Source organism: Oncorhynchus mykiss, chromosome 5, assembly GCF_013265735.2.
Source record: "Oncorhynchus mykiss isolate Arlee chromosome 5, USDA_OmykA_1.1, whole genome shotgun sequence".
Lineage (NCBI taxonomy): Eukaryota > Metazoa > Chordata > Actinopteri > Salmoniformes > Salmonidae > Oncorhynchus > Oncorhynchus mykiss.
The window spans coordinates 99,076,205-99,101,270 of record NC_048569.1 but is presented as its reverse complement, the minus strand read 5'-3'; the positions used below and the strand labels follow the sequence as shown (position 1 = coordinate 99,101,270).

The 25,066-nt window shown below is 42.1% G+C and overlaps 1 protein-coding gene across 6 annotated transcripts in view; it reads right to left on the bottom strand.

Moving 5' to 3' along the window:
• Positions 1-200: 200 nt before the first annotated feature.
• LOC110523047 (ubiquitin-protein ligase E3A) overlaps positions 201-25,066 on the bottom strand; it is a 39,694-nt gene continuing 14,828 nt past the window's right edge. For all 6 annotated transcript variants that reach the window (XM_036978988.1, XM_036978990.1, XM_036978992.1 and 3 more), the window contains exons 8-14: positions 23,930-24,074; positions 23,303-23,508; positions 19,954-20,118; positions 16,140-16,295; positions 14,490-14,563; positions 10,486-10,629; positions 201-3,609 (exon numbers count right to left, since the gene is read on the bottom strand). In XM_036978988.1, coding sequence (XP_036834883.1) covers positions 3,489-3,609; positions 10,486-10,629; positions 14,490-14,563; positions 16,140-16,295; positions 19,954-20,118; positions 23,303-23,508; positions 23,930-24,074 — 1,011 coding nt within the window. In that variant the 3' untranslated portion in view covers positions 201-3,488. The remainder of the gene's footprint in view (positions 3,610-10,485; positions 10,630-14,489; positions 14,564-16,139; positions 16,296-19,953; positions 20,119-23,302; positions 23,509-23,929; positions 24,075-25,066) is intronic.

The following is a 25,066-nucleotide window of genomic DNA, read 5'->3' as shown; positions in this document are numbered from 1 at the left end:
AAAGGGAAGGGTGGAACTCAATATTAGGAAGGTGTTCCTAGTGCTTGGTATACTCAGTGTATAATTCATAGAAGGGGAATTAAAGTGAAGCATTTTGTCATAAGAATGTCAGTGAAGATGGAGTTGAATGTTAATGTGATGAGAATGACAGTGTAGAGTTTAATACGATGACAGTGTCCACAGATACGATTACACCGAGACAGGGTTAAAAATGTATTATTTTATTTTGCATTATGTTGACACATCAAGTGTTTAATTAAAATGTTTGTACTTTCCTTAATTTCCATTATATCAAAATAAACCAGGCAGCAAACAACTAAATACAATCGCATTCAGAAAGTATTCACAGCCGTTGGACTTAATCCACATTTTGTCTTACAGCCTGAATTGAAAATGGATGAAAGAGATTCTTCACTATGAGGCCAATGGTGACTTTAAAACAGTTACAGAGTTGAATGGCTGTGAATATGAGATAACTGTGGATGGATCAACAGCATAACCTAAATGACAGAGTGAAAAGAAGGAAGCCTGTACGGAATAAAAAATATTCCAAAACATGGATCATGTTTGCAACAAGGCACTAAAAGTAAAACTGCAAAAAATGTGGCAAAGAAATGAACTTTATACCCTGAATAAAAAGTGTTATGTTTGGGGCAAATTCAACACATCACTAAGTAAGTACTAATCTTCATATAATCAATATGTGTTATGCATAGTGGCGGTTGCATCATGTTATGGGTATGCTTGTCATCAGGAAGGACTAGAGAAAACCTGGTTCAGTCTACTTTCCAACAGACACTGGGAGACAAATTGACCTTTCAGCAGGAGAATAACCGAAAACATAAGGCCAAATGTATACTGGAGTTGCTTACCAAGATGACATTGAAGGTTCCTGAGTAACCTAGTTACAGTTTTGACTTAAAATCTGCTTGAAAATCTACGGCAAGACGTCCAAGTGGCTGTCTAGCAATTATCAACAACCAATTGACAGAACTTTAACAATTTTTTAAAGAATGTGCAAATATTGTACGAGCCAGGTGTGCAAATCTCTTATAGACTTATTCAGAAACGGGATTCTGACATGTATTGATTTAGGGGTGTGAATACTGATGTAAATTGCATCGATTTTCTGTAATATATTTGATAAAATTGTGGGGTATTGTATGTAAAAGGGTGGGGAAAAAATAATTCATATTGAATCTATTTTGAATTCAGGCAGTAAAACAACATGGGGAATGAATCCTTTATGAATGAACTTTCCTGCCAAGACTGTTGTACACATCACAGGATATCAAACCATTAAACCCTTCCCGCCAAGACTGTTGTACACATCACAGGATATCAAACCATTAAACCCTTCCCGCCAAGACTGTTGTACACATCACAGGATATCAAACCATTAAACCGTTCCTGCCAAGACTGTTGTACACATCACAGGATATCAAACCATTAAACCCTTCCTGCCAAGACTGTTGTACACATCACAGGATATCAAACCAAAATGTTCTGCATGGCTTGGCAGGCTTTCAGGTGTATAGCATAATGAAAACCAAACCACAGTCACACCAAATCAAACACCAACGAACCAAAAAATAGTTCGGAGAATAACACACTGTTCTGAGCATTGATGTGGCACATCAATTCAGTGGTATTATTATAAAACACTTTTCTCCAAGTCAATATTTCACATTATATGGGTCAGATTAACTGTGAAGTCAGATTAGGGTTGCAGAATTCTGCTAACGTTCCCAGGTTTTCCAAAACTCCTGGTTGGAAGATTCTGGATTTCCTCTTTATTCCCTCCCGATTCTGGGACTCTTCCAACCGGGATTTCTGAAAAACCGAGGGATTTCTGGAAAACCAAGGGATTTCTGGAAAACCAAGGGATTTCTGGAAAACCAAGGGATTTCTGAAAAACCGAGGGATTTCTGGAAAACCAAGGGATTTCTGGAAAACCCAGGGATTTCTGGAAAACCAAGGGATTTCTGGAAAACCAAGGGATTTCTGGAAAACCAAGGGATTTCTGAAAAACCGAGGGATTTCTGAAAAACCGAGGGATTTCTGGAAAATCGAGGGATTTCTGGAAAACCAAGGGATTTCTGGAAAAACAAGGGATTTCTGGAAAACCAAGGGATTTCTGAAAAACCCAGGGATTTGTGAAAAACCCAGGGATTTGTGGAAAACCCAGGGATTTCTGAAAAACCAAGGGATTTCTGGAAAAACAAGGGATTTCTGGAAAACCAAGGGATTTCTGGAAAACCAAGGGATTTCTGGAAAACCAAGGGATTTCTGGGTAAAGCATTTCCCCCCTCATTTTTTTTTGCAACCGTAAGTGAGAGTACAGCTATCAAAGAACTAACATGACCTGACAATTCACTGGAGCTTTTGTAAAGCTAATTACTTCCTTTGTGTCTGTAACCATGCATTAAAATAAAATACAAAAAAACTGAAAGCACTCCGTCAGGGCTAAGAGAGCGTGCTCTGTTCTGTCTGGCATACAAAATGAACATTGCAAAAAACATACACGTATTGAACAGCAAGCTATTCAACACATTAGAAAGAGTGCAGAGGAACCGCAGCAAAAAGTAGCAGGGAGATTTGCCAAAGAGGCAGCAGGTACAGACGACGATGCAACGCCATCATACACAAGGCGCCCCAAATGGCACCCTATTCCCTATGTAGGGTCCCTTGGTGAAAAGTAGTGCACTATGTAGGGAATAGGGTCCCACTTGCATAGCTTACAGCAGAGCAGGAACACTGTGTTGGTGTACTGGTTAGAATAGTCCTGTGCCTTACGCGACACCACGCTAACACGTCATATGAACACCCCCCCCTTCAAGTACAGTGAAAAAGTATTTCACAGTACTTGTGCACGTGACAATAAAACTTGAAACAAAGCATTATAGAGGTCTATGAGCAGCTATAAAACACCTGGAAGGCATTATAATGCATTATGCATAGCTCATAAATGTACTTTTCAATGCATTATGAAGAGGGTATTATATTAGGAAGTGTTACCGACAACACTGCTGGCATTAAAGAATATCATAAACTAACAAAATGTCCTAAGATGGCAGTATACAGTAATGTATATACCATTCACTAACATTCAGAAGGTCTAGTTAAGTGCACTTTCACAACAATCAATGATAACCTGCTTCTTCTTAAAAGTTTTTACACATCAAATAAACCCCAGCGAGCTCCAGTAAGAATTATAACTGATTTCAACAGCTTGAATAACCTAGAATGTAAGGAGAGGTTCTACGTATATTAAATGGATCTGAGGGGGGCTAGATCGAATGTCTGCTAAATTGAGTCTATTTGCTGTTCAGGCACACAGTCTCTGGAGCACTTCCTTGTCGTAATGCCACATTCATTTCAACTGTTGCATCATTGTATAATTCCTTCCTTCCTCCATTACAAAACATAAAACCATTGAACTGAAGCCAGGAAGTTTTTGTTTTGTTTTTGCAGAGTTTTTGCTTGTTTCACAGCATTCCAAATCCTTTGGCATAAGTGATGGCTTTGAGAAGTCTCTCCTTCAGTTTCTCCTTTGAATCGTATTCAGGGAGCAGCAAAGCATTAAAACACGTGTGAGAAGTAGGTAACCTGACGAGACAGAGAGGGGGACAGAGAGAGAGAGGGACAGAGAGAGAGAGAGGGGTATAGAGCAACAGAAGTTACAGATCTATCCAAGTAATCTGGGAGGCCCCAATGAAACAGGTCAGGTATAAGATATGATTCTGCGTCCAAAATGACACCCTATTGCAGGGTTCCCCAACTGGCGGCCCGCGGGCTGAATTTGGCCCCAGGGTGGTTTTATTTGGGCCCCCCAAACTTTTCTGAGCAAAGAAATAAAGAAATACTTTTAACATTTTCATTGTTGGACATAAAAGACTAAAAACACCAGGAAATAGGCTGATTTTAATTTAACACATCTGTATTCCAAGTTTTCCCACGCATAATAGAGAGACACATACAAATGTAAGCGTGGTTTGAAAGAATTAGGTTTTAGTGGTCTTCTTGCAGTGAATGTGCAGACTACAAATTATTTGCAATTATTTTCCAGGCCCGACCATCCGCACAAGAAAAAAAATGGTCCCCTGCTGAATCTAGTAGTTGATCCCTGCTCTAATCTAGTTGATCCCTGCCCTAGTTGTTCTAATCAAGTAGATGATCCCTGCTCTAGTTGTTCTAATCTAGTTGATCCCTGCCCTAGTTGTTCTAATCTAGTAGACGATCCCTACCCTAGTTGTTCTAATCTAGTAGATGATCCCTACCCTAATTGTTCTAATCTAGTAGATGATCCCTGCTCTAGTTGTTCCAATCTAGTAGATGATCCCTACCCTAGTTGTTCTAATCTAGTAGATGATCTCTGCTCTAGTTGTTCTAATCTAGTTGTTGATACCTGCTCTAATCTAGTAGATGATCCCTACCCTAGTTGTTCTAATCTAGTAGATGATCCCTGCTCTAGTTGTTCTAATCTAGTAGATGATCCCTACCCTAGTTGTTCTAATCTAGTAGATGATCCCTGCTCTAGTTGTTCTAATCTAGTAGATGATCCCTGCCCTAGTTGTTCTAATCTAGTTGTTGATACCTGCTCTAATCTAGTAGATGATCCCTACCCTAGTTGTTCTAATCTAGTAGATGATCCCTGCTCTAGTTGTTCTAATCTAGTAGATGATCCCTACCCTAGTTGTTCTAATCTAGTAGATGATCCCTGCCCTAGTTGTTCTAATCTAGTTGTTGATACCTGCTCTAATCTAGTAGATGATCCCTACCCTAGTTGTTCTAATCTAGTAGATGATCCCTGCTCTAGTTGTTCTAATCTAGTAGATGATCCCTACCCTAGTTGTTCTAATCTAGCAGATGATCCCTGCTGTAGTTGTTCTAATCTAGTAGATGATCCCTGCCCTAGTTGTTCTAATCTAGTAGATGATCCCTGCTCTAGTTGTTCTAATCTAGTAGATGATCCCTACCCTAGTTGTTCTAATCTAGTAGATGATCCCTGCTCTAGTTGTTCTAATCTAGTAGATGATCCCTACCCTAGTTGTTCTAATCTAGTAGATGATCCCTGCCCTAGTTGTTCTAATCTAGTTGTTGATACCTGCTCTAATCTAGCAGATGATCCCTGCTGTAGTTGTTCTAATCTACAGAGCATTCGGAAAGTATTCAAACCCCTTTACTTTTTCCACATTTTGTTACGTTACCGCCTTATTCTAAAATGTATTAAATAAAAAAAACAATCTACACACAGTACCCAATACTGACAGTGAAAACAGGTTAATATTTTTTTCAAATTTATAAATGATAAAAAACAGAAATACCTTATTTACATAAGTATTCAGACCCTTTGCTATGAGACTCGAAATTGAGCTCAGATGCATCCTGTTTTCATTAATCATCCTTGAGATGTTTGTACAACTTGATTTGAGTCCACATGTGGTAAATTCAATTGATTGGACATGATTTGGAAAGGCACACATCTGTCTGTACAAGGTCCCGCAGTTGACAGTGCATGTCAGAGCAAAAACCAAGACAAGATGTCGAATTAATTAATTGTCCGTAGAGCTCCAAAACAGGATTGTGCCGAGAGACAGATCTGGGGAAAACATTTCTGCTGCATTGAAGGTCCCCAAGAACACAGTGGCCTCCATCATTCTTAAAGGGAAGAAGTTTGGAACCACCAAGACTCGTTCTAGAGTTGGCCACCTGGCCAAACTGAGCAATCGGGGGAGAAGGGCCTTGTTCAGGGAGGTGACCAAGAACCCAATGGTCAACCTGACAGAGCTCCAGAGTTCCTCTGTGGAGATGGGAGAACATTCCAGAAGGACAACCATCTCTGCAGTACTCCACCAATCAGGCCTTTTTGGTAGAATGGCCAGACGGAAGCCACTCCTCAGTAAAAGGCACATGACAGCCCACTTGGAGTTTGCCAAAAGGCACCCAAAGACACTCAGACAATGAAAAACAAGATTCTCTGGTCTGATGAAACCAATATTGAACTCTTTGGCCTGAATGCCAAGCATTATTTCTGGAGTAAACCTGGTACAATTCCAACGGTGAAGCATGGTGGTGGTAGCATCATGCTGTGGGGATGTTTTTCAGCAGCAGGGACTGGGAGACTAGTCAGGATTGAGGGAAAGATTAACAGAGCAAAGTACAGAGAGATCCTTGATGAAAAACTAGCCCAGGAACTCAGACTGGGGAGAAGATTCACCTTCCAACAGGACAACAACCCTAAGCACAAGGCCAAGAGAAGGCAGGAGTGGCTTTGGGACAAGTCTCTGAATGTCCTTGAGTGGCCCAGCCAGAACTTGAACCCGATCGAACCCATCTCTCTGGAGAGACCTGAAAAAAGCTGTGCAGCGACGCTCCCCATCCAACCTGACAGAGCTTGGGAGGATCTGCAGAGAAAAATGGGAGAAACTCCCCAAATACAGATGTGCCAAGCTTGTAGCGTCATTCCCAAGAAGACTCCAGGCTGAAATCACTGCCAAAGGTTCTTCAACAAAGCACAGAGTAAAGAGTCTGAATATTCATGGTAATGTGATCCGTATGTTTTATTTGTGTGTGCAGCCGTCTTCATCGACCTGGCCAAGGCTTTCGACTGTCAATCACCGTATTCTTATCGGCAGACTCTATAGCTTTGGTTTCTCTAATGACTGCCTCGCCTGGTTCACCAACTACTTTGCAGACAGAGTTCAGTGTGTCAAATAGGAGGGCATGTGGTCCGGACCTCTGTGGCAGTCTATGTGGGTACCACAGGGTTCAATTCTCGGGCCGACTCTTTTCTCTGTATATATCAATGATGTCGCTCTTGCTGCGGGCGATTCCCTGATCCACCTCTACGCAGACGACACCATTCTGTATACTTCTGGCCCTTCCTTGGACACTGTGCTAACTACCCTCCAAACGAGCTTCAATGCCATAAAACACTCCTTCCGTGGCCTCCAACTGCTCTTAACTGCTCTCTAATCAGCAAACTGGATGCAGTCTATCACAGTGCAATCCGTTTTGTTACCAAATCAGCTTATACCACCCACCACTCACTGCGACCTGTATGCTCTAGTCGGCTGGCCCTCGCTACATATTCGTCGCCAGACCCACTGGCTCCAGGTCATCTATAAGTCTTTGCTAGGTAAAGCTCCGCCTTATCTCAGCTCACTGGTAACGATAACAACACCCAACCGTAGCATGCGCTCCAGCAGGTATATCTCACTGATCATCCCCAAAGCCAACACCTCATTTGGCCGCCTTTCCTTCCAGTTCTCTGCTGCCAGTGACTGGAACGAATTGCAAAAATCGCTGAAGTTGGAGACTTTTATCTCCCTCACCAACTTTAAACATCAACTATCTGAGCAGCTAACCGATCGCTGCAGCTGTACATAGTCCATCTGTAAACCCAATCTACCTACCTCATCCCCATACTGTTTTTATTTATTTACTTTTCTGCTCTTTTGCACACCAGTATCTCTACTTGCACATCATCATCTGCTCATTTATCACTCCAGTGTTAATCTGCTAAATTGTAATTATTCAGTCCTATGGCCTATTTTTTGCCATACCTCCTCATGCCTTTTGCACACAATGAATATAGACTTTCTTTTTTTTCTACTGTGTCATTGACTTGTTTATTGTGTTATTGGCTTGTTAATTGTTTACTCCATGTGTAACTCTGTGTTGTTGTCTGTGTCACACTGCTTTGCTTTATCTTGGCCAGGTCGCAGTTGTAAATGAGAACTTGTTCTCAACTAGCCTACCTGGTTAAATAAAGGTGTTCTCAACTAGCCTACCTGGTTAAATAAAGGTGTTCTCAACTAGCCTACCTGGTTAAATAAAGGTGTTCTCAACTAGCCTACCTGGTTAAATAAAGGTGTTCTCAACTAGCCTACCTGGTTAAATAAAGGTGTTCTCAACTGGCCTACCTGGTTAAATAAAGGTGTTCTCAACTAGTCTACCTGGTTAAATAAAGGTGTTCTCAACTGGCCTACCTGGTTAAATAAAGGTGTTCTCAACTGGCCTACCTGGTTAAATAAAGGTGTTCTCAACTGACCTACCTGGTTAAATAAAGGTGTTCTCAACTGACCTACCTGGTTAAATAAAGGTGTTCTCAACTGGCCTACCTGGTTAAATAAAGGTGTTCTCAACTAGCCTACCTGGTTAAATAAAGGTGTTCTCAACTAGCCTACCTGGTTAAATAAAGGTGTTCTCAACTAGCCTACCTGGTTAAATAAAGGTGTTCTCAACTGGCCTACCTGGTTAAATAAAGGTGTTCTCAACTAGCCTACCTGGTTAAATAAAGGTGTTCTCAACTAGCCTACCTGGTTAAATAAAGGTGTTCTCAACTGGCCTACCTGGTTAAATAAAGGTGTTCTCAACTAGCCTACCTGGTTAAATAAAGGTGTTCTCAACTGACCTACCTGGTTAAATAAAGGTGTTCTCAACTAGCCTACCTGGTTAAATAAAGGTGTTCTCAACTGGCCTACCTGGTTAAATAAAGGTGTTCTCAACTAGTCTACCTGGTTAAATAAAGGTGTTCTCAACTGGCCTACCTGGTTAAATAAAGGTGTTCTCAACTGGCCTACCTGGTTAAATAAAGGTGTTCTCAACTGGCCTACCTGGTTAAATAAAGGTGTTCTCAACTAGTCTACCTGGTTAAATAAAGGTGTTCTCAACTGGCCTACCTGGTTAAATAAAGGTGTTCTCAACTAGTCTACCTGGTTAAATAAAGGTGTTCTCAACTGGCCTACCTGGTTAAATAAAGGTGTTCTCAACTGGCCTACCTGGTTAAATAAAGGTGTTCTCAACTGACCTACCTGGTTAAATAAAGGTGTTCTCAACTAGCCTACCTGGTTAAATAAAGGTGTTCTCAACTAGCCTACCTGGTTAAATAAAGGTGTTCTCAACTGGCCTACCTGGTTAAATAAAGGTGTTCTCAACTAGCCTACCTGGTTAAATAAAGGTGTTCTCAACTAGCCTACCTGGTTAAATAAAGGTGTTCTCAACTAGCCTACCTGGTTAAATAAAGGTGTTCTCAACTGGCCTACCTGGTTAAATAAAGGTGTTCTCAACTGGCCTACCTGGTTAAATAAAGGTGTTCTCAACTGACCTACCTGGTTTAATAAAGGTGTTCTCAACTAGCCTACCTGGTTAAATAAAGGTGTTCTCAACTGGCCTACCTGGTTAAATAAAGGTGTTCTCAACTAGTCTACCTGGTTAAATAAAGGTGTTCTCAACTGGCCTACCTGGTTAAATAAAGGTGTTCTCAACTGGCCTACCTGGTTAAATAAAGGTGTTCTCAACTGGCCTACCTGGTTAAATAAAGGTGTTCTCAACTAGTCTACCTGGTTAAATAAAGGTGTTCTCAACTGGCCTACCTGGTTAAATAAAGGTGTTCTCAACTAGTCTACCTGGTTAAATAAAGGTGTTCTCAACTGGCCTACCTGGTTAAATAAAGGTGTTCTCAACTGGCCTACCTGGTTAAATAAAGGTGTTCTCAACTGACCTACCTGGTTAAATAAAGGTGTTCTCAACTGACCTACCTGGTTAAATAAAGGTGTTCTCAACTGGCCTACCTGGTTAAATAAAGGTGTTCTCAACTAGCCTACCTGGTTAAATAAAGGTGTTCTCAACTAGCCTACCTGGTTAAATAAAGGTGTTCTCAACTAGCCTACCTGGTTAAATAAAGGTGTTCTCAACTGGCCTACCTGGTTAAATAAAGGTGTTCTCAACTAGCCTACCTGGTTAAATAAAGGTGTTCTCAACTAGCCTACCTGGTTAAATAAAGGTGTTCTCAACTAGCCTACCTGGTTAAATAAAGGTGTTCTCAACTGGCCTACCTGGTTAAATAAAGGTGTTCTCAACTAGCCTACCTGGTTAAATAAAGGTGTTCTCAACTGGCCTACCTGGTTAAATAAAGGTGTTCTCAACTAGCCTACCTGGTTAAATAAAGGTGTTCTCAACTAGCCTACCTGGTTAAATAAAGGTGTTCTCAACTAGCCTACCTGGTTAAATAAAGGTGTTCTCAACTAGCCTACCTGGTTAAATAAAGGTGTTCTCAACTGACCTACCTGGTTAAATAAAGGTGTTCTCAACTAGCCTACCTGGTTAAATAAAGGTGTTCTCAACTAGCCTACCTGGTTAAATAAAGGTGTTCTCAACTAGCCTACCTGGTTAAATAAAGGTGAAAAAAAAAGTGAAAAAAAAAAATGTAATAAATGTGAAAAAAATTATAAAACCTGTTTTTGCTTTGTCATTGTGGGTTATTGTATACTACATTTTAGAATAAAGCTGAAACGAAACTAAATGTGGAAAAAGGGGTATAAATACTTTCGAATACACTGTATGGATTAGGCATAAAGTCTGAGCTATGTCCCAAATGGCATAATAAACACCCGTTTGGGTCAAAAGCAGGACTCTGGTCAGTAGTCGTGCACCATATAGGGACCATGATGTCATTTGGCACCCAAGGCCTGGTCTCACCTGTCTGTGTCGGGGCCGTTCTTGGCGATGATCATCTTTAACTTGCCCAGGCCTCCTACGGGTGCTCTGTCAGTCCCCGTAGTAAACTGGAGGAACAGTCTCTTATCCTCCTCACCAAACGAATGCACCGTCTCCCAGAAGTCTCTATGAGTGAGAAATAAATGTTTTCCTAATAAAAACAGCAGTAGCTTCGGTATGTGACAAAGCACACACACACACACAAAAGTATGTGGACACCCCTTCAAATTAGTTTGAAAGAATGTCCACATACTTTTGACCATTTAGTGTGTGTGTGTGTGTAATAAGGCCCGAGAAGGTATATGCACGACGGGGCTGTTCTTATGCACGACGGGGCTGTTCTTATGCACGACGGGGCTGTTCTTATGCACGACGGGGCTGTTCTTATGCACGACGGGGCTGTTCTTATGCACGACGGGGCTGTTCTTATGCACGACGGGGCTGTTCTTACGCACGACGGGGCTGTTCTTACGCACGACGGGGCTGTTCTTACGCACGACGGGGCTGTTCTTACGCACGACGGGGCTGTTCTTACGCACGACGGGGCTGTTCTTACGCACGACGGGGCTGTTCTTACGCACGACGGGGCTGTTCTTACGCACGACGGGGCTGTTCTTACGCACGACGGGGCTGTTCTTACGCACGACGGGGCTGTTCTTACGCACGACGGGGCTGTTCTTACGCACGACGGGGCTGTTCTTACGCACGACGGGGCTGTTCTTACGCACGACGGGGCTGTTCTTACGCACGACGGGGCTGTTCTTATGCACGACGGGGCTGTTCTTACGCACGACGGGGCTGTTCTTATGCACAACGGGGCTGTTCTTATGCACAACCGGGCTGTTCTTATGCACGACGGGGCTGTTCTTACGCACAACGCAACGTGGAGTCCTTAGCCGTGGTATATTGGCCATATACCACAAACCCCCAAGATGCCTTATTGCTATTATAAACTGGTTACCAACATAATTAGAGCGGTAAAAAAACATGTTTTGTCATACCAGTGGAATTCGGTCTGATATACCATGGCTGATATACCACGGCTGATATACCACGGCTGATATACCACGGCTGATATACCACGGCTGATATACCACGGCTGATATACCACGGCTGATATACCACGGCTGATATACCACGGCTGATATACCATGGCTGATATACCATATATAGCGTATTAACGATACAGCATACAACAACATTCTAGACGATTCTGTGCTTTCAACTTTGTGGCAACAGTTTGGGGAAGGCCCTTTCCTGTTTCAGCATGACAACGCCCCAGTGCACAAAGTGAGATCCATACAGAAATGGTTTGTCGAGATCGGTGTGGAAGAACTTGACTGGCCTCCACAGAGCCCTGACCCCAACCCCATCGAACACTTTTGGGATGAATTGGAACGTCGACTGGCCTAATCACCAAACATCAGTGCCGGACCTCACTAATGCTCTTGTGGCTGAATGGAAGCAAGTCCCCGCAGCAATGTTCCAACATCTAGTGGAAAGCCTTCCCAGAAGAGTGGATGCTGTTATAGCAGCAATGTTCCAACATCTAGTGGAAAGCCTTCCTAGAAGAGTGGAGGCTGTTATAGCAGCAATGTACCAACATCTAGTGGAAAGTCTTCCCAGAAGAGTGGAGGCTGTTATAGCAGCAATGTTCCAACATCTAGGGGAAAGCCTTCCCAGAAGAGTGGAGGCTGTTATAGCAGCAAAGGGGGAACCAACTCCTTATTAATGCCCATGATATTGGAATGAGATGTTAGACGAGCAGATGTCCACATACTCTTGGTCATGTGGTGTATATACACGGAACAAAAATATAAATGCAGCATGCAACAATTTCAAAGATTTTACAGAGTTGCAGCTCATATGAGGAAATCAGTCAATTGAAATAAATAAATTAGGCTCTATGGATTAGACATGACCGGGAATAAAGATATGCATCTGTTGGTCACAGATACAGTGCCTTGCGAAAGTATTCGGCCCCCTTGAACTTTGCGACCTTTTGCCACATTTCAGGCTTCAAACATAAAGATATAAAACTGTATTTTTTGGTGAAGAATCAACAACAAGTGGGACACAATCATGAAGTGGAACGACATTTATTGGATATTTCAAACTTTTTTAACAAATCAAAAACTGAAAAATTGGGCGTACAAAATTATTCAGCCCCTTTACTTTCAGTGCAGCAAACTCTCTCCAGAAGTTCAGTGAGGATCTCTGAATGATCCAATGTTGACCTAAATGACTAATGATGATAAATACAATCCACCTGTGTGTAATCAAGTCTCCGTATAAATGCACCTGCACTGTGATAGTCTCAGAGGTCCGTTAAAAGCGCAGAGAGCATCATGAAGAACAAGGAACACACCAGGCAGGTCCGAGATACTGTTGTGAAGAAGTTTAAAGCCGGATTTGGATACAAAAAGATTTCCCAAGCTTTAAACATCCCAAGGAGCACTGTGCAAGCGATAATATTGAAATGGAAGGAGTATCAGACCACTGCAAATCTACCAAGACCTGGCCGTCCCTCTAAACTTTCAGCTCAAACAAGGAGAAGACTGATCAGAGATGCAGCCAAGAGGCCCATGATCACTCTGGATGAACTGCAGAGATCTACAGCTGAGGTGGGAGACTCTGTCCATAGGACAACAATCAGTCGTATATTGCACAAATCTGGCCTTTATGGAAGAGTGGCAAGAAGAAAGCCATTTCTTAAAGATATCCATAAAAAGTGTCGTTTAAAGTTTGCCACAAGCCACCTGGGAGACACACCAAACATGTGGAAGAAGGTGCTCTGGTCAGATGAAACCAAAATTGAACTTTTTGGCAACAATGCAAAACGTTATGTTTGGCGTAAAAGCAACACAGCTCATCACCCTGAACACACCATCCCCACTGTCAAACATGGTGGTGGCAGCATCATGGTTTGGGCCTGCTTTTCTTCAGCAGGGACAGGGAAGATGGTTAAAATTGATGGGAAGATGGATGGAGCCAAATACAGGACCATTCTGGAAGAAAACCTGATGGAGTCTGCAAAAGACCTGAGACTGGGATGGAGATTTGTCTTCCAACAAGACAATGATCCAAAACATAAAGCAAAATCTACAATGGAAAGGTTCAAAAATAAACATATCCAGGTGTTAGAATGGCCAAGTCATAGTCCAGACCTGAATCCAATCGAGAATCTGTGGAAAGAACTGAAAACTGCTGTTCACAAATGCTCTCCATCCAACCTCACTGAGCTCGAGCTGTTTTGCAAGGAGGAATGGGAAAAAATGTCAGTCTCTCGATGTGCAAAACTGATAGAGACATACCCCAAGCGACTTACAGATGTAATCGCAGCAAAAGGTGGTGCTACAAAGTATTAACTTAAGGGGGAATGAATAATTTTGCACGCCCAATTTTTCAGTTTTTGATTTGTTAAAAAAGTTTGAAATATCCAATAAATGTCGTTCCACTTCATGATTGTGTCCCACTTGTTGATTCTTCACAAAAAAATACAGTTTTATATCTTTATGTTTGAAGCCTGAAATGTGGCAAAAGGTCGCAAAGTTCAAGGGGGCCGAATACTTTCGCAAGGCACTGTACCTTATAAAAAAAAAAAATATGTAAAAAAAGTAAATTAATTACTTAAAAAATCCTACAATGTGATTTTCTGGATTATTGTTTTAGATTCCGTCTCTCACAGCTGAAGTGTACCTATGATAAAAATTACAGACGTCTACATGCTTTGTAAGTAGGAAAACCTGCAAAATTGGCAGTGTATCAAATACATGTTCTCCCCACTGTGTATGTATATGTATGTGTATGTGTGTGTGTGTATATATATATATATATATATATATATATATATATATAAAATATAATGAAAGTGATATATGCAGATCTATTATTCAAGAGAGTAATTGAAAGAGATCGTTGTATAAAAATATAGAAATCATTGTCACAACATGGTAATAAATTACATCAAAAACATATTTTTTTACTTAATAATGCGACAATCCTTGCTGTAGCCTCCGTCATACTCTGTCGTTTCTTCAAGGGCTTGAAAGTCTAAATTCTGAGGAGGTTGGAACACAAGAGACAGTTAGATCAAGCTACATCAGGTGGCATAGAAAACAATAGTGCAGCTATGGATTTAATTGTCATATTTTATTGACGATATACACAACATACTCTGTCAGAGTGGAAGAAAAATTCTAACATTTGTAAAAAAAAATATTAATAATAATTTTAAAAAAGCCTAATATATCTTGATTAGATAAGTATTCAACACCCTAAGTTAATACATGTTAGAATCACCTTGGGCAGTGATTATAGTGCTGAGTCTTTCTGGGTAAGTCTCTAAGAGCGTTCCACACCTGAATTGCGCAACATTCTTCAAGCTCTGTCAAATTGGTTGTTCGTCATTGCTAGACAATCATTTATCAGGTCTAGCTATAGATTTTCAAGCAGATTTACGTCAAAACTATCTTGGACACTCAGGAACATTCACTGTTTTCTTGGTAAGCAACTCCAGTTTAGATTTGGCCTTGTGTTTTAGGTTAGTGTCCCGCTGAAAAGGTGAATTAATCTCCTAGTGTCTGGTGGAAAGCAGACTGAACCAGGTTTTCCTCTAGGATTGTACCTGTGCTTAGCTTAGCTTTCTTCTCCCCAGTCCTTAACAATTACAAGCATACCCATAACATGATGCAGCCACCACTATGCTTGAACACATGGAGAGTGGCACTCAGTAATGTGTTGTATTCAAGTAATGTGTTGTATTCAAGATAAAAAGTGAATTGCTTTGCCAATGTTTTTGCAGTATTACTTTAGTGCCTTGTTGCAAACAGGATGCATGTTTTGGAATATTTGTATTATTCTGCACAGGCTTCCTTTTCACTCTGTCATTTAGGTTAGTAGTGTGGAGTAACTACAATGTTTTTATTTAACCTTTATTTAACTAGGCAAGACAGTTCAGAACAAATTTACAATGACGGCCTACCTTGAACAGGCAGTTAACCCACTGTTCCCAGGCCGTCATTGAAAATAAGAATTTGTTCTTAACTGACTTGCCTAGTTAAATAAAGGTAAAAAAATAAAAAAAATATTTAGAAAATCTGAGATGACAGTGTTGTTAACAAAAGGCTAAGCTTGTGTTTCAATATATTTATTTCATTTCATTTGCGATTTTCATGAATAGGAAACGTTGCGTTATGGTAATGAGCTTGAGGCTATGATTACGCTCCCGGATACGGGATTGCTCGTCGCTAGATGTTAAAGTGACAGATTGTTATGGGGATTATTTTATTATTATGCTAATTTTGATTTCCGTGCATCAACCGGAAGGGGGTTAAGCAACAAAAATCCCTGAAATTATTTAGGCTTGCCATAACAAAGGGTTTGAATACTTATTGACTCAAGACATAATTCCACTTTGACATTATGGGGTATTGTGTGTAGGCCAGTGACATTTTTTTAAATATAAAAAAAAAATCTTAGTAATAATCCATTTTATGTTCAGGATGTAACAACAAAATGTGGAAAAAGTCAAGGGGTGAGAATACTTTATGAAGGCACTGCATGCCTTCATGCCTATTTCAGTTTTTTATAAATCATAGGCTTAAAGTGAAATTCCTAAGAAAAATCCTACTTACCCTGCTTCCACAGATCAGTAGCTCCACTTCCTCAGGTCTAAATAAACACTTGAGAGGCGACTCGTTGGTGACCATCTGGAAGCCCCTTCTGAAGGCTTTGAACTGGCGCTCCACACTCTTATTAAGTATGTAATCACCATACAGAGACACAAACTCCTGGAGATCACAGATAGGAAACAGTCAAAACAATGTCATCATTCACTTCAGTGGTAGACTAGAAACTTCAGTGGTCCTGTGATAGACTAGATAATTCAGTCAGTGGTCCTGTGATAGACTAGATACTCCAGTGGTCCTGTGATAGACTAGATACTCCAGTGGTCCTGTGATAGACTAGATACTTCAGTGGTCCTGTGATAGACTAGATACTTCAGTGGTCCTGTGATAGACTAGATAATTCAGTGGTCCTGTGATAGACTAGATACTTCAGTGGTCCTGTGATAGACTAGATACTCCAGTGGTCCTGTGATAGACTAGATACTTCAGCCAGTAGCCATGTGATAGACTAGATAATTCAGTGGTCCTGTTATAGACTAGATAATTCAGTGGTCCTGTGATAGACTAGATACTCCAGTGGTCCTGTGATAGACTAGATACTTCAGTGGTCCTGTGATAGACTAGATACTTCAGTGGTCCTGTGATAGACTAGATACTCCAGTGGTCCTGTGATAGACTAGATAATTCAGTGGTCCTGTGATAGACTAGATACTTCAGTGGTCCTGTGATAGACTAGATACTTCAGTGGTCCTGTGATAGACTAGATAATGCAGTGGTCCTGTGATAGACTAGATACTTCATTGGTCCTGTGATAGACTAGATACTCCAGTGGTCCTGTGATAGACTAGATACTTCAGTGGTCCTGTGATAGACTAGATACTTCAGCCAGTAGCCATGTGATAGACTAGATAATTCAGTGGTCCTGTGATAGACTAGATACTTCAGCCAGTAGCCATGTGATAGACTAGATAATTCAGTGGTCCTGTGATAGACTAGATACTCCAGTGGTCCTGTGATAGACTAGATACTTCAGTGGTCATGTGATAGACTAGATAATTCAGTGGTCCTGTGATAGACTAGATAATTCAGTGGTCCTGTGATAGACTAGATACTTCAGTGGTCATGTGATAGACTAGATAATTCAGTGGTCCTGTGATAGACTAGATAATTCAGTGGTCCTGTGATAGACTAGATACTCCAGTGGTCCTGTGATAGACTAGATACTCCAGTGGTCCTGTGATAGACTAGATACTTCAGTCAGTGGCCCTGTGATAGACTAGATAATGAAGTGGTCCTGTGATAGACTAGATGCTTCAGTGGTCCTGTGATAGACTAGATACTCCAGTGGTCCTGTGATAGACTAGATACTCCAGTGGTCCTGTGATAGACTAGATACTCCAGTGGTCCTGTGATAGACTAGATACTTCAGTGGTCCTGTGATAGACTAGATACTTCAGCCAGTAGCCATGTGATAGACTAGATAATTCAGTGGTCCTGTTATAGACTAGATACTCCATTGGTCCTGTGATAGACTAGATACTCCAGTGGTCCTGTGATAGACTAGATACTCCAGTGGTCCTGTGATAGACTAGATAATTCAGTGGTCCTGTGATAGACTAGATACTCCAGTGGTCCTGTGATAGACTAGATACTCCAGTGGTCCTGTGATAGACTAGATACTTCAGTGGTCCTGTGATAGACTAGATACTTCAGCCAGTAGCCATGTGATAGACTAGATAATTCAGTGGTCCTGTGATAGACTAGATACTCCAGTGGTCCTGTGATAGACTAGATACTTCAGTGGTCCTGTGATAGACTAGATAATTCAGTGGTCCTGTGATAGACTAGATAATTCAGTGGTCCTGTGATAGACTAGATACTCCAGTGGTCCTGTGATAGACTAGATAATTCAGTGGTCCTGTGATAGACTAGATACTTCAGTCAGTGGTCCTGTGATAGACTAGATAATGCAGTGGTCCTGTGATAGACTAGATGCTTCAGTGGTCCTGTGGTAGACTAGATACTCCAGTGGTCCTGTGATAGACTAGATACTTCAGTGGTCCTGTGATAGACTAGATACTTCAGTGGTCCTGTGATAGACTAGATACTTCAGTGGTCCTGTGATAGACTAGATACTTCAGTGGTCCTGTGATAGACTAGATACTTCAGTGGTCCTGTGATAGACTAGATACTCCAGTGGTCCTGTGATAGACTAGATAATTCAGTGGTCCTGTGATAGACTAGATACTTCAGCCAGTAGCCATGTGATAGACTAGATAATTCAGTGGTCATGTGAGAGACTAGATAATTCAGTGGTCCTGTGATAGACTAGATACTTCAGTGGTCCTGTGATAGACTAGATTCTTCAGCCAGTAGCCATGTGATAGACTAGATAATTCAGTGGTCCTGTTATAGACTAGATACTCCAGTGGTCCTGTGATAGACTAGATACTTCAGTGGTCCTGGGATAGACTAGATACTTCAGTGGTCCTGTGATAGACTAGATACTCCAGTGGTCCTGTGATAGACTAGATACTTCAGCCAGTAGCCATGTGATAGACTAGATAATTCAGTGGTCCTGTTACAGACTAGATACTCCAGTGGTCCTGTGATAGACTAGATACTTCAGTGGTCCTGGGATAGACTAGATACTTCAGTGGTCCTGTGATAGACTAGATACTCCAGTGGTCCTGTGATAGACTAGATACTTCAGTGGTCCTGTGATAGACTAGATACTTCAGTGGTCCTGTGATAGACTAGATACTTCAGTGGTCCTGTGATAGACTAGATACTTCAGTGGTCCTGTGATAGACTAGATACTTCAGTGGTCCTGTGATAGACTAGATTCTTCAGCCAGTAGCCATGTGATAGACTAGATACTTCAGTGGTCCTGTGATAGACTAGATACTTCAGCCAGTAGCCATGTGATAGACTAGATAATTCAGTGGTCCTGTGATAGACTAGATACTTCAGTGGTCCTGTTATAGACTAGATACTTCAGTGGTCCTGTGATAGACTAGATACTTCAGTGGTCCTGTGATAGACTAGATACTTCATTGGTCCTGTGATAGACTTAGATACTTCAGTGGTCCTGTGATAGACTAGATAATTCAGTGGTCCTGTTATAGACTAGATACTTCAGACAGTGGTCCTGTGATAGACTAGATACTTCATTGGTCCTGTGATAGACTAGATACTTCAGTGGTCCTGTGATAGACTAGATACTTCAGCCAGTAGCCATGTGATAGACTAGATAATTCAGTGGTCCTGTGATAGACTAGATACTTCAGTGGTCCTGTTATAGACTAGATAATTCAGTGGTCCTGTGATAGACTAGATACTTCAGTGGTCCTGTGATAGACTAGATACTTCAGTGGTCCTGTGATAGACTAGATAATGCAGTGGTCCTGTGATAGACTAGATACTTCAGCCAGTAGCCATGTGATAGACTAGATAATTCAGTGGTCCTGTTATAGACTAGATAATTCAGTGGTCCTGTGATAGACTAGATACTTCAGTGGTCCTGTGATAGACTAGATACTTCAGCCAGTAGCCATGTGATAGACTAGATAATTCAGTGGTCCTGTGATAGACTAGATAATTCAGTGGTCCTGTGATAGACTAGATACTTCAGTGGTCCTGTGATAGACCAAATACTTCAGTGGTCCTGTGATAGACTAGATACTTCAGCCAGTAGCCATGTGATAGACTAGATAATTCAGTGGTCCTGTGATAGACTAGATACTTCAGTGGTCCTGTTATAGACTAGATACTTCAGCCAGTAGCCATGTGATAGACTAGACAACAACAGGCATCTTACTTTTCTATTGTCCGCATTAACAGGTATCTTGTCCCCGTTTTCCTTCAGGTCGTAAGTGATGGGGTCTCCAAACAGGTCAGTCTGTGAGATCTGGAAGGTGATCATCATGTCCTCCTCCACATCCCCCTCATAGTCCAGCAGCTCCCTCAGACTCTGGTACAGAACCTGGCAGAGAACCATAGAGATAGTTAGAGGACTCAACGTTGTATCTGTCCTGTTGTGGCGTCTGCGAGAGCATGGGCATCTCCATTTTGAAGTAGTCCATGTTCTTCTTCTACTATTTCTAATGAAAGGGTGCTGCCATGTGGAGTGTTTGAACATGTCTTTACTGCTATCTGCAGTTATGAAATGTTTGCTCACAATTATTGTTATTGTTATTATTATTATCATCATCATTATTATCTGACCCTGCTGGTCAAATAATAATAGCTCATTTTTAAAGATACATTATACAGCTGTAACACTTTAAATCTGCAAAAAATATTAGTGGGTGTGTTCAGATCTAAAAGGTGTGTGTGTGTGTGTGGGGGGGGGGGGGGGTTAAAAAGGTAACGTTGCTCTTCCTAACTGAGTGTAGGGTGGTATAATTCACACACACACGTCAGCTCAGAGAGATCCAATTCAAAGAGGCCCAGCTCATGAACTTCCATCAGCAGCAGCTTTGAATTTAGAAAAGAAAATGGATGCGTTTATGGAAATGTTAGTGCATCGATTCGTTCTTCTAAATCAAACTGAATCACTAAATGTATGGTTCCTGTATCGTATCGGAGCCCATGTATCCAATCGTTTTGAAAAGGAAAGACGCCCATCCCTAATAATAATAATAATAATAATAATAATGATAATAATAATAATAATAATAATATTATATGACATTTAGCAGACCCTTTTTATCCAATGTGACTTCCTTTTTTTCCCCTCTTTAAAAAAAACTTATGGGCAACTCTATTAAAAAATTACATCGGCCTATATCATATTGGCCCTGCGATAGACTAGTGTCCCGTCCAAGGGTTATACTTGTGTACCAAGCTACTCACGCTTGGTGCTGTAAAGTACTTAAGTAAAAAATACCTTAAAGTACAACTTCAGTAGTTCTTTGGGGGGTATCTGTACTTTACTATTTATATTTTTGACTACTTTTACTTTCCTTGAGAAAATATTATACTTTTTACTAAATACAATTTCCCCCGACACCCAAAAGTACTCGTTACATTTTGAATGCTTAGCAGGACAGGAAAATAGTCAAATTGACGCACTTATCAACGAAACATCCCTGGTCATCCCTACTGCCTCTGATCTGGAGGACTCACTAAACAGAGAACATCCCTGGTCATCCCTACTGCCTCTGATCTGGAGGACTCACTAAACAGAGAACATCCCTGGTCATCCCTACTGCCTCTGATCTGGCGGACTCACTGAACAGAGAACATCCCTGGTCATCCCTACTGCCTCTGATCTGGCGGACTCACTGAACAGAGAACATCCCTGGTCATCCCTACTGCCTCTGATCTGGAGGACTCACTAAACAGAGAACATCCCTGGTCATCCCTACTGCCTCTGATCTGGAGGAGTCACTAAACAGAGAACATCCCTGGTCATCCCTACTGCCTCTGATCTGGAGGACTCACTAAACAGAGAACATCCCTGGTCATCCCTACTGCCTCTGATCTGGAGGAGTCACTAAACAGAGAACATCCCTGGTCATCCCTACTGCCTCTGATCTGGAGGACTCACTAAACAGAACATCCCTGGTCGTCCCTACTGCCTCTGATCTGGAGGAGTCACTAAACAGAGAACATCCCTGGTCATCCCTACTGCCTCTGATCTGGCGGACTCACTGAACAGAGAACATCCCTGGTCATCCCTACTGCCTCTGATCTGGAGGAGTCACTAAACAGAGAACATCCCTGGTCATCCCTACTGCCTCTGATCTGGAGGACTCACTAAACAGAGAACATCCCTGGTCATCCCTACTGCCTCTGATCTGGAGGAGTCACTAAACAGAGAACATCCCTGGTCACCCCTACTGCCTCTGATCTGGAGGACTCACTAAACAGAGAACATCCCTGGTCATCCCTACTGCCTCTGATCTGGAGGACTAACTAAACAGAGAACATCCCTGGTCATCCCTACTGCCTCTGATCTGGAGGACTCACTAAACAGAGAACATCCCTGGTCAGCCCTACTGCCTCTGATCTGGAGGACTCACTAAACAGAGAACATCCCTGGTCATCCCTACTGCCTCTGATCTGGAGGACTCACTAAACAGAGAACATCCCTGGTCATCCCTACTGCCTCTGATCTGGAGGACTCACTAAACAGAGAACATCCCTGGTCATCCCTACTGCCTCTGATCTGGAGGACTCACTAAACAGAGAACATCCCTGGTCATCCCTACTGCCTCTGATCTGGAGGACTCAGTAAACAGAGAACATCCCTGGTCATCCCTACTGCCTCTGATCTGGCGCACTCACTAAACAGAGAACATCCCTGGTCAGCCCTACTGCCTCTGATCTGGAGGACTCACTAAACAGAGAACATCCCTGGTCATCCCTACTGCCTCTGATCTGGAGGACTCACTAAACAGAGGACATCCCTGGTCATCCCTACTGCCTCTGATCTGGAGGACTCACTAAACAGAGAACATCCCTGGTCACCCCTACTGCCTCTGATCTGGAGGACTCACTAAACAGAGAACATCCTTGGTCATCCCTACTGCCTCTGATCTGGAGGACTAACTAAACAGAGAACATCCCTGGTCATCCCTACTGCCTCTGATCTGGAGGACTCACTAAACAGAGAACATCCCTGGTCATCCCTACTGCCTCTGATCTGGAGGACTCACTAAACAGAGAACATCCCTGGTCATCCCTACTGCCTCTGATCTGGAGGACTCAGTAAACAGAGAACATCCCTGGTCATCCCTACTGCCTCTGATCTGGCGCACTCACTAAACACACATGCTTCGTTTGTAAATTACGTCCGAATGTTGGGAGTGTGCCCTTGGCTTTCCATAAATAAAATTAAAATGGTGCCATCTGGTATGCTTAATATAAGGAATTTGAAATTATTTGCTTTTAATACTTAAGTATAGTTTTAACAAAATACTGTTACTCAAGTAAAGTTTTACTGGGTGACTTTTACTCGAGTCATTTTCTATGAAGGTATGTTTTCTACCTTTACTCAAGTATGATAGTTGGGCACCATTTCCACCACTGCTACAGAAACAGGAGAGAAGCTCGGAAGCCGTTCTGGCACAAGCCTACTTACTATATCATATCATAACAGGTTTAAACATGTTACATTAACGACATTTCACATTGAAACAAGTTGAAACATGTTCCAGTACCGGGTGTGAGTCTGTCAGGTCCAGATAGGTGCCTTTCTTCCCCATCAGTTTCCTGTAGACCACCATGGGAAAGTGAACATCCAGGATACAGTTGTTGTAGATGGCCAGGCCCAAGACGATGCCTATCAGGGTGAACTGGGCCTCGTTCTCCAGAGAGGACGGGTTGTACCAGAACAGCTTGGTGGAATCATCATATGTAAACATGCCTGAAGGAAGGAACACATTTTATTAATTCATTATGTTTTATTTATGTAGCCACAAATTGTCCACTCAGTAACACTTGCTACTGTCTTCCTTCTCTCCTCAATAATCCAACGTCCTCTCCTCTCCTCTCCTCCCTCTCCCTCTCCCTCTCCCTCTCCTCTCCTCTCCTCTCCTCTCCTCTCCTCTCCTCAATAATCCAACGTCCTCTCCTCTCCTCTCCTCTCCTGGGACCCATTAAAATCTATATTACAGTGACAGTCTAATTTTTCTTTTTTTTTTAAGAACATAAACACACCACGAGGACAGTTGGACAGTTTTCTGATGAATAAATAATACAAATAAACACCTGAGTGATCAGTAAGACGTGTCATAAACATGTTTTGTCCTAATCTTCAAAAATCTTAAAGTAGAAGAGTATCTTACCAATATCAGGATTGAACATCTCCTCGAGGACAAGCTGGAAAAACTCTTTAGACACTCCTCCCTCGTCGACGCCCTGCTCTCCTTCAAACTCTACAAACAGCTGCTTTCTCAGGTCCGCTGGGTTCTCCATGGCGATCATCTCCAACTGTAGGACGCAGAAAAGCAGGTTAGGAGAAACAGCAAGATACACGACATGACCAAATGTATGTGGAACACCTGCTCGTCCAACATCTCATCCCAAAATCATGGGCATTAATATGGAGTTGGTCCCCCCCTTTACAGCTATAACAGCCTCCATTCTTCTGGGAAAGCTTTCCACTAGATGTTGGAACATTGCTGCCATAACAGCCCCCACTCTTCTGGGAAGGCTTTCCACTAGATGTTGGAACATTGCTGCTATAACAGCCTAAACTCTTCTGGGAAGGCTTTCCACTAGATGTTGGAACATTGCTGCTATAACAGCCTCCACTCTTCTGGGAAGGCTTTCCACTAGATGTTGGAACATTGCTGCTATAACAGCCTAAACTCTTCTGGGAAGGCTTTCCACTAGATGTTGGAACATTGCTGCTATAACAGCCCCCACTCTTCTGGGAAGGCTTTCCACTAGATGTTGGAACATTGCTGCTATAACAGCCAAAACTCTTCTGGGAAGGCTTTCCACTAGATGTTGGAACATTGCTGCTATAACAGCCAAAACTCTTCTGGGAAGGCTTTCCACTAGATGTTGGAACATTGCTGTGGGGGACTTGCTTCCATTCAGCCACAAGAGCATTAGTGAGGTCGGGCACTGATGTTGGGCGATTAGGCCTGGCTCGCAGTCGGCGTTCCAATTCACCCCAAAGGTGTTTGATGAGGTCAGGGTTCTGAACAGGCCAGTCAAGTTCTTCCACACCGATCTTAACAAATCATTTCTGTATGGACCTCGCTTTGTGCACGGGTGCATTGTCATGCTGAAACAGGAACTGTCCTTCCCCAAACTGTTGCAACAAAGTTGGAAGCACAGAATCGTCTAGAATGCAATTGTATGCTGTAGTGTTAAGATTTCCCTTCACTGGGAGGCCTAGTCCAAACGATGAAAAACAGCCACAGACCATTATTCCTCCTCCACCAAACTTTACAGTTGGCACTATGCATTCG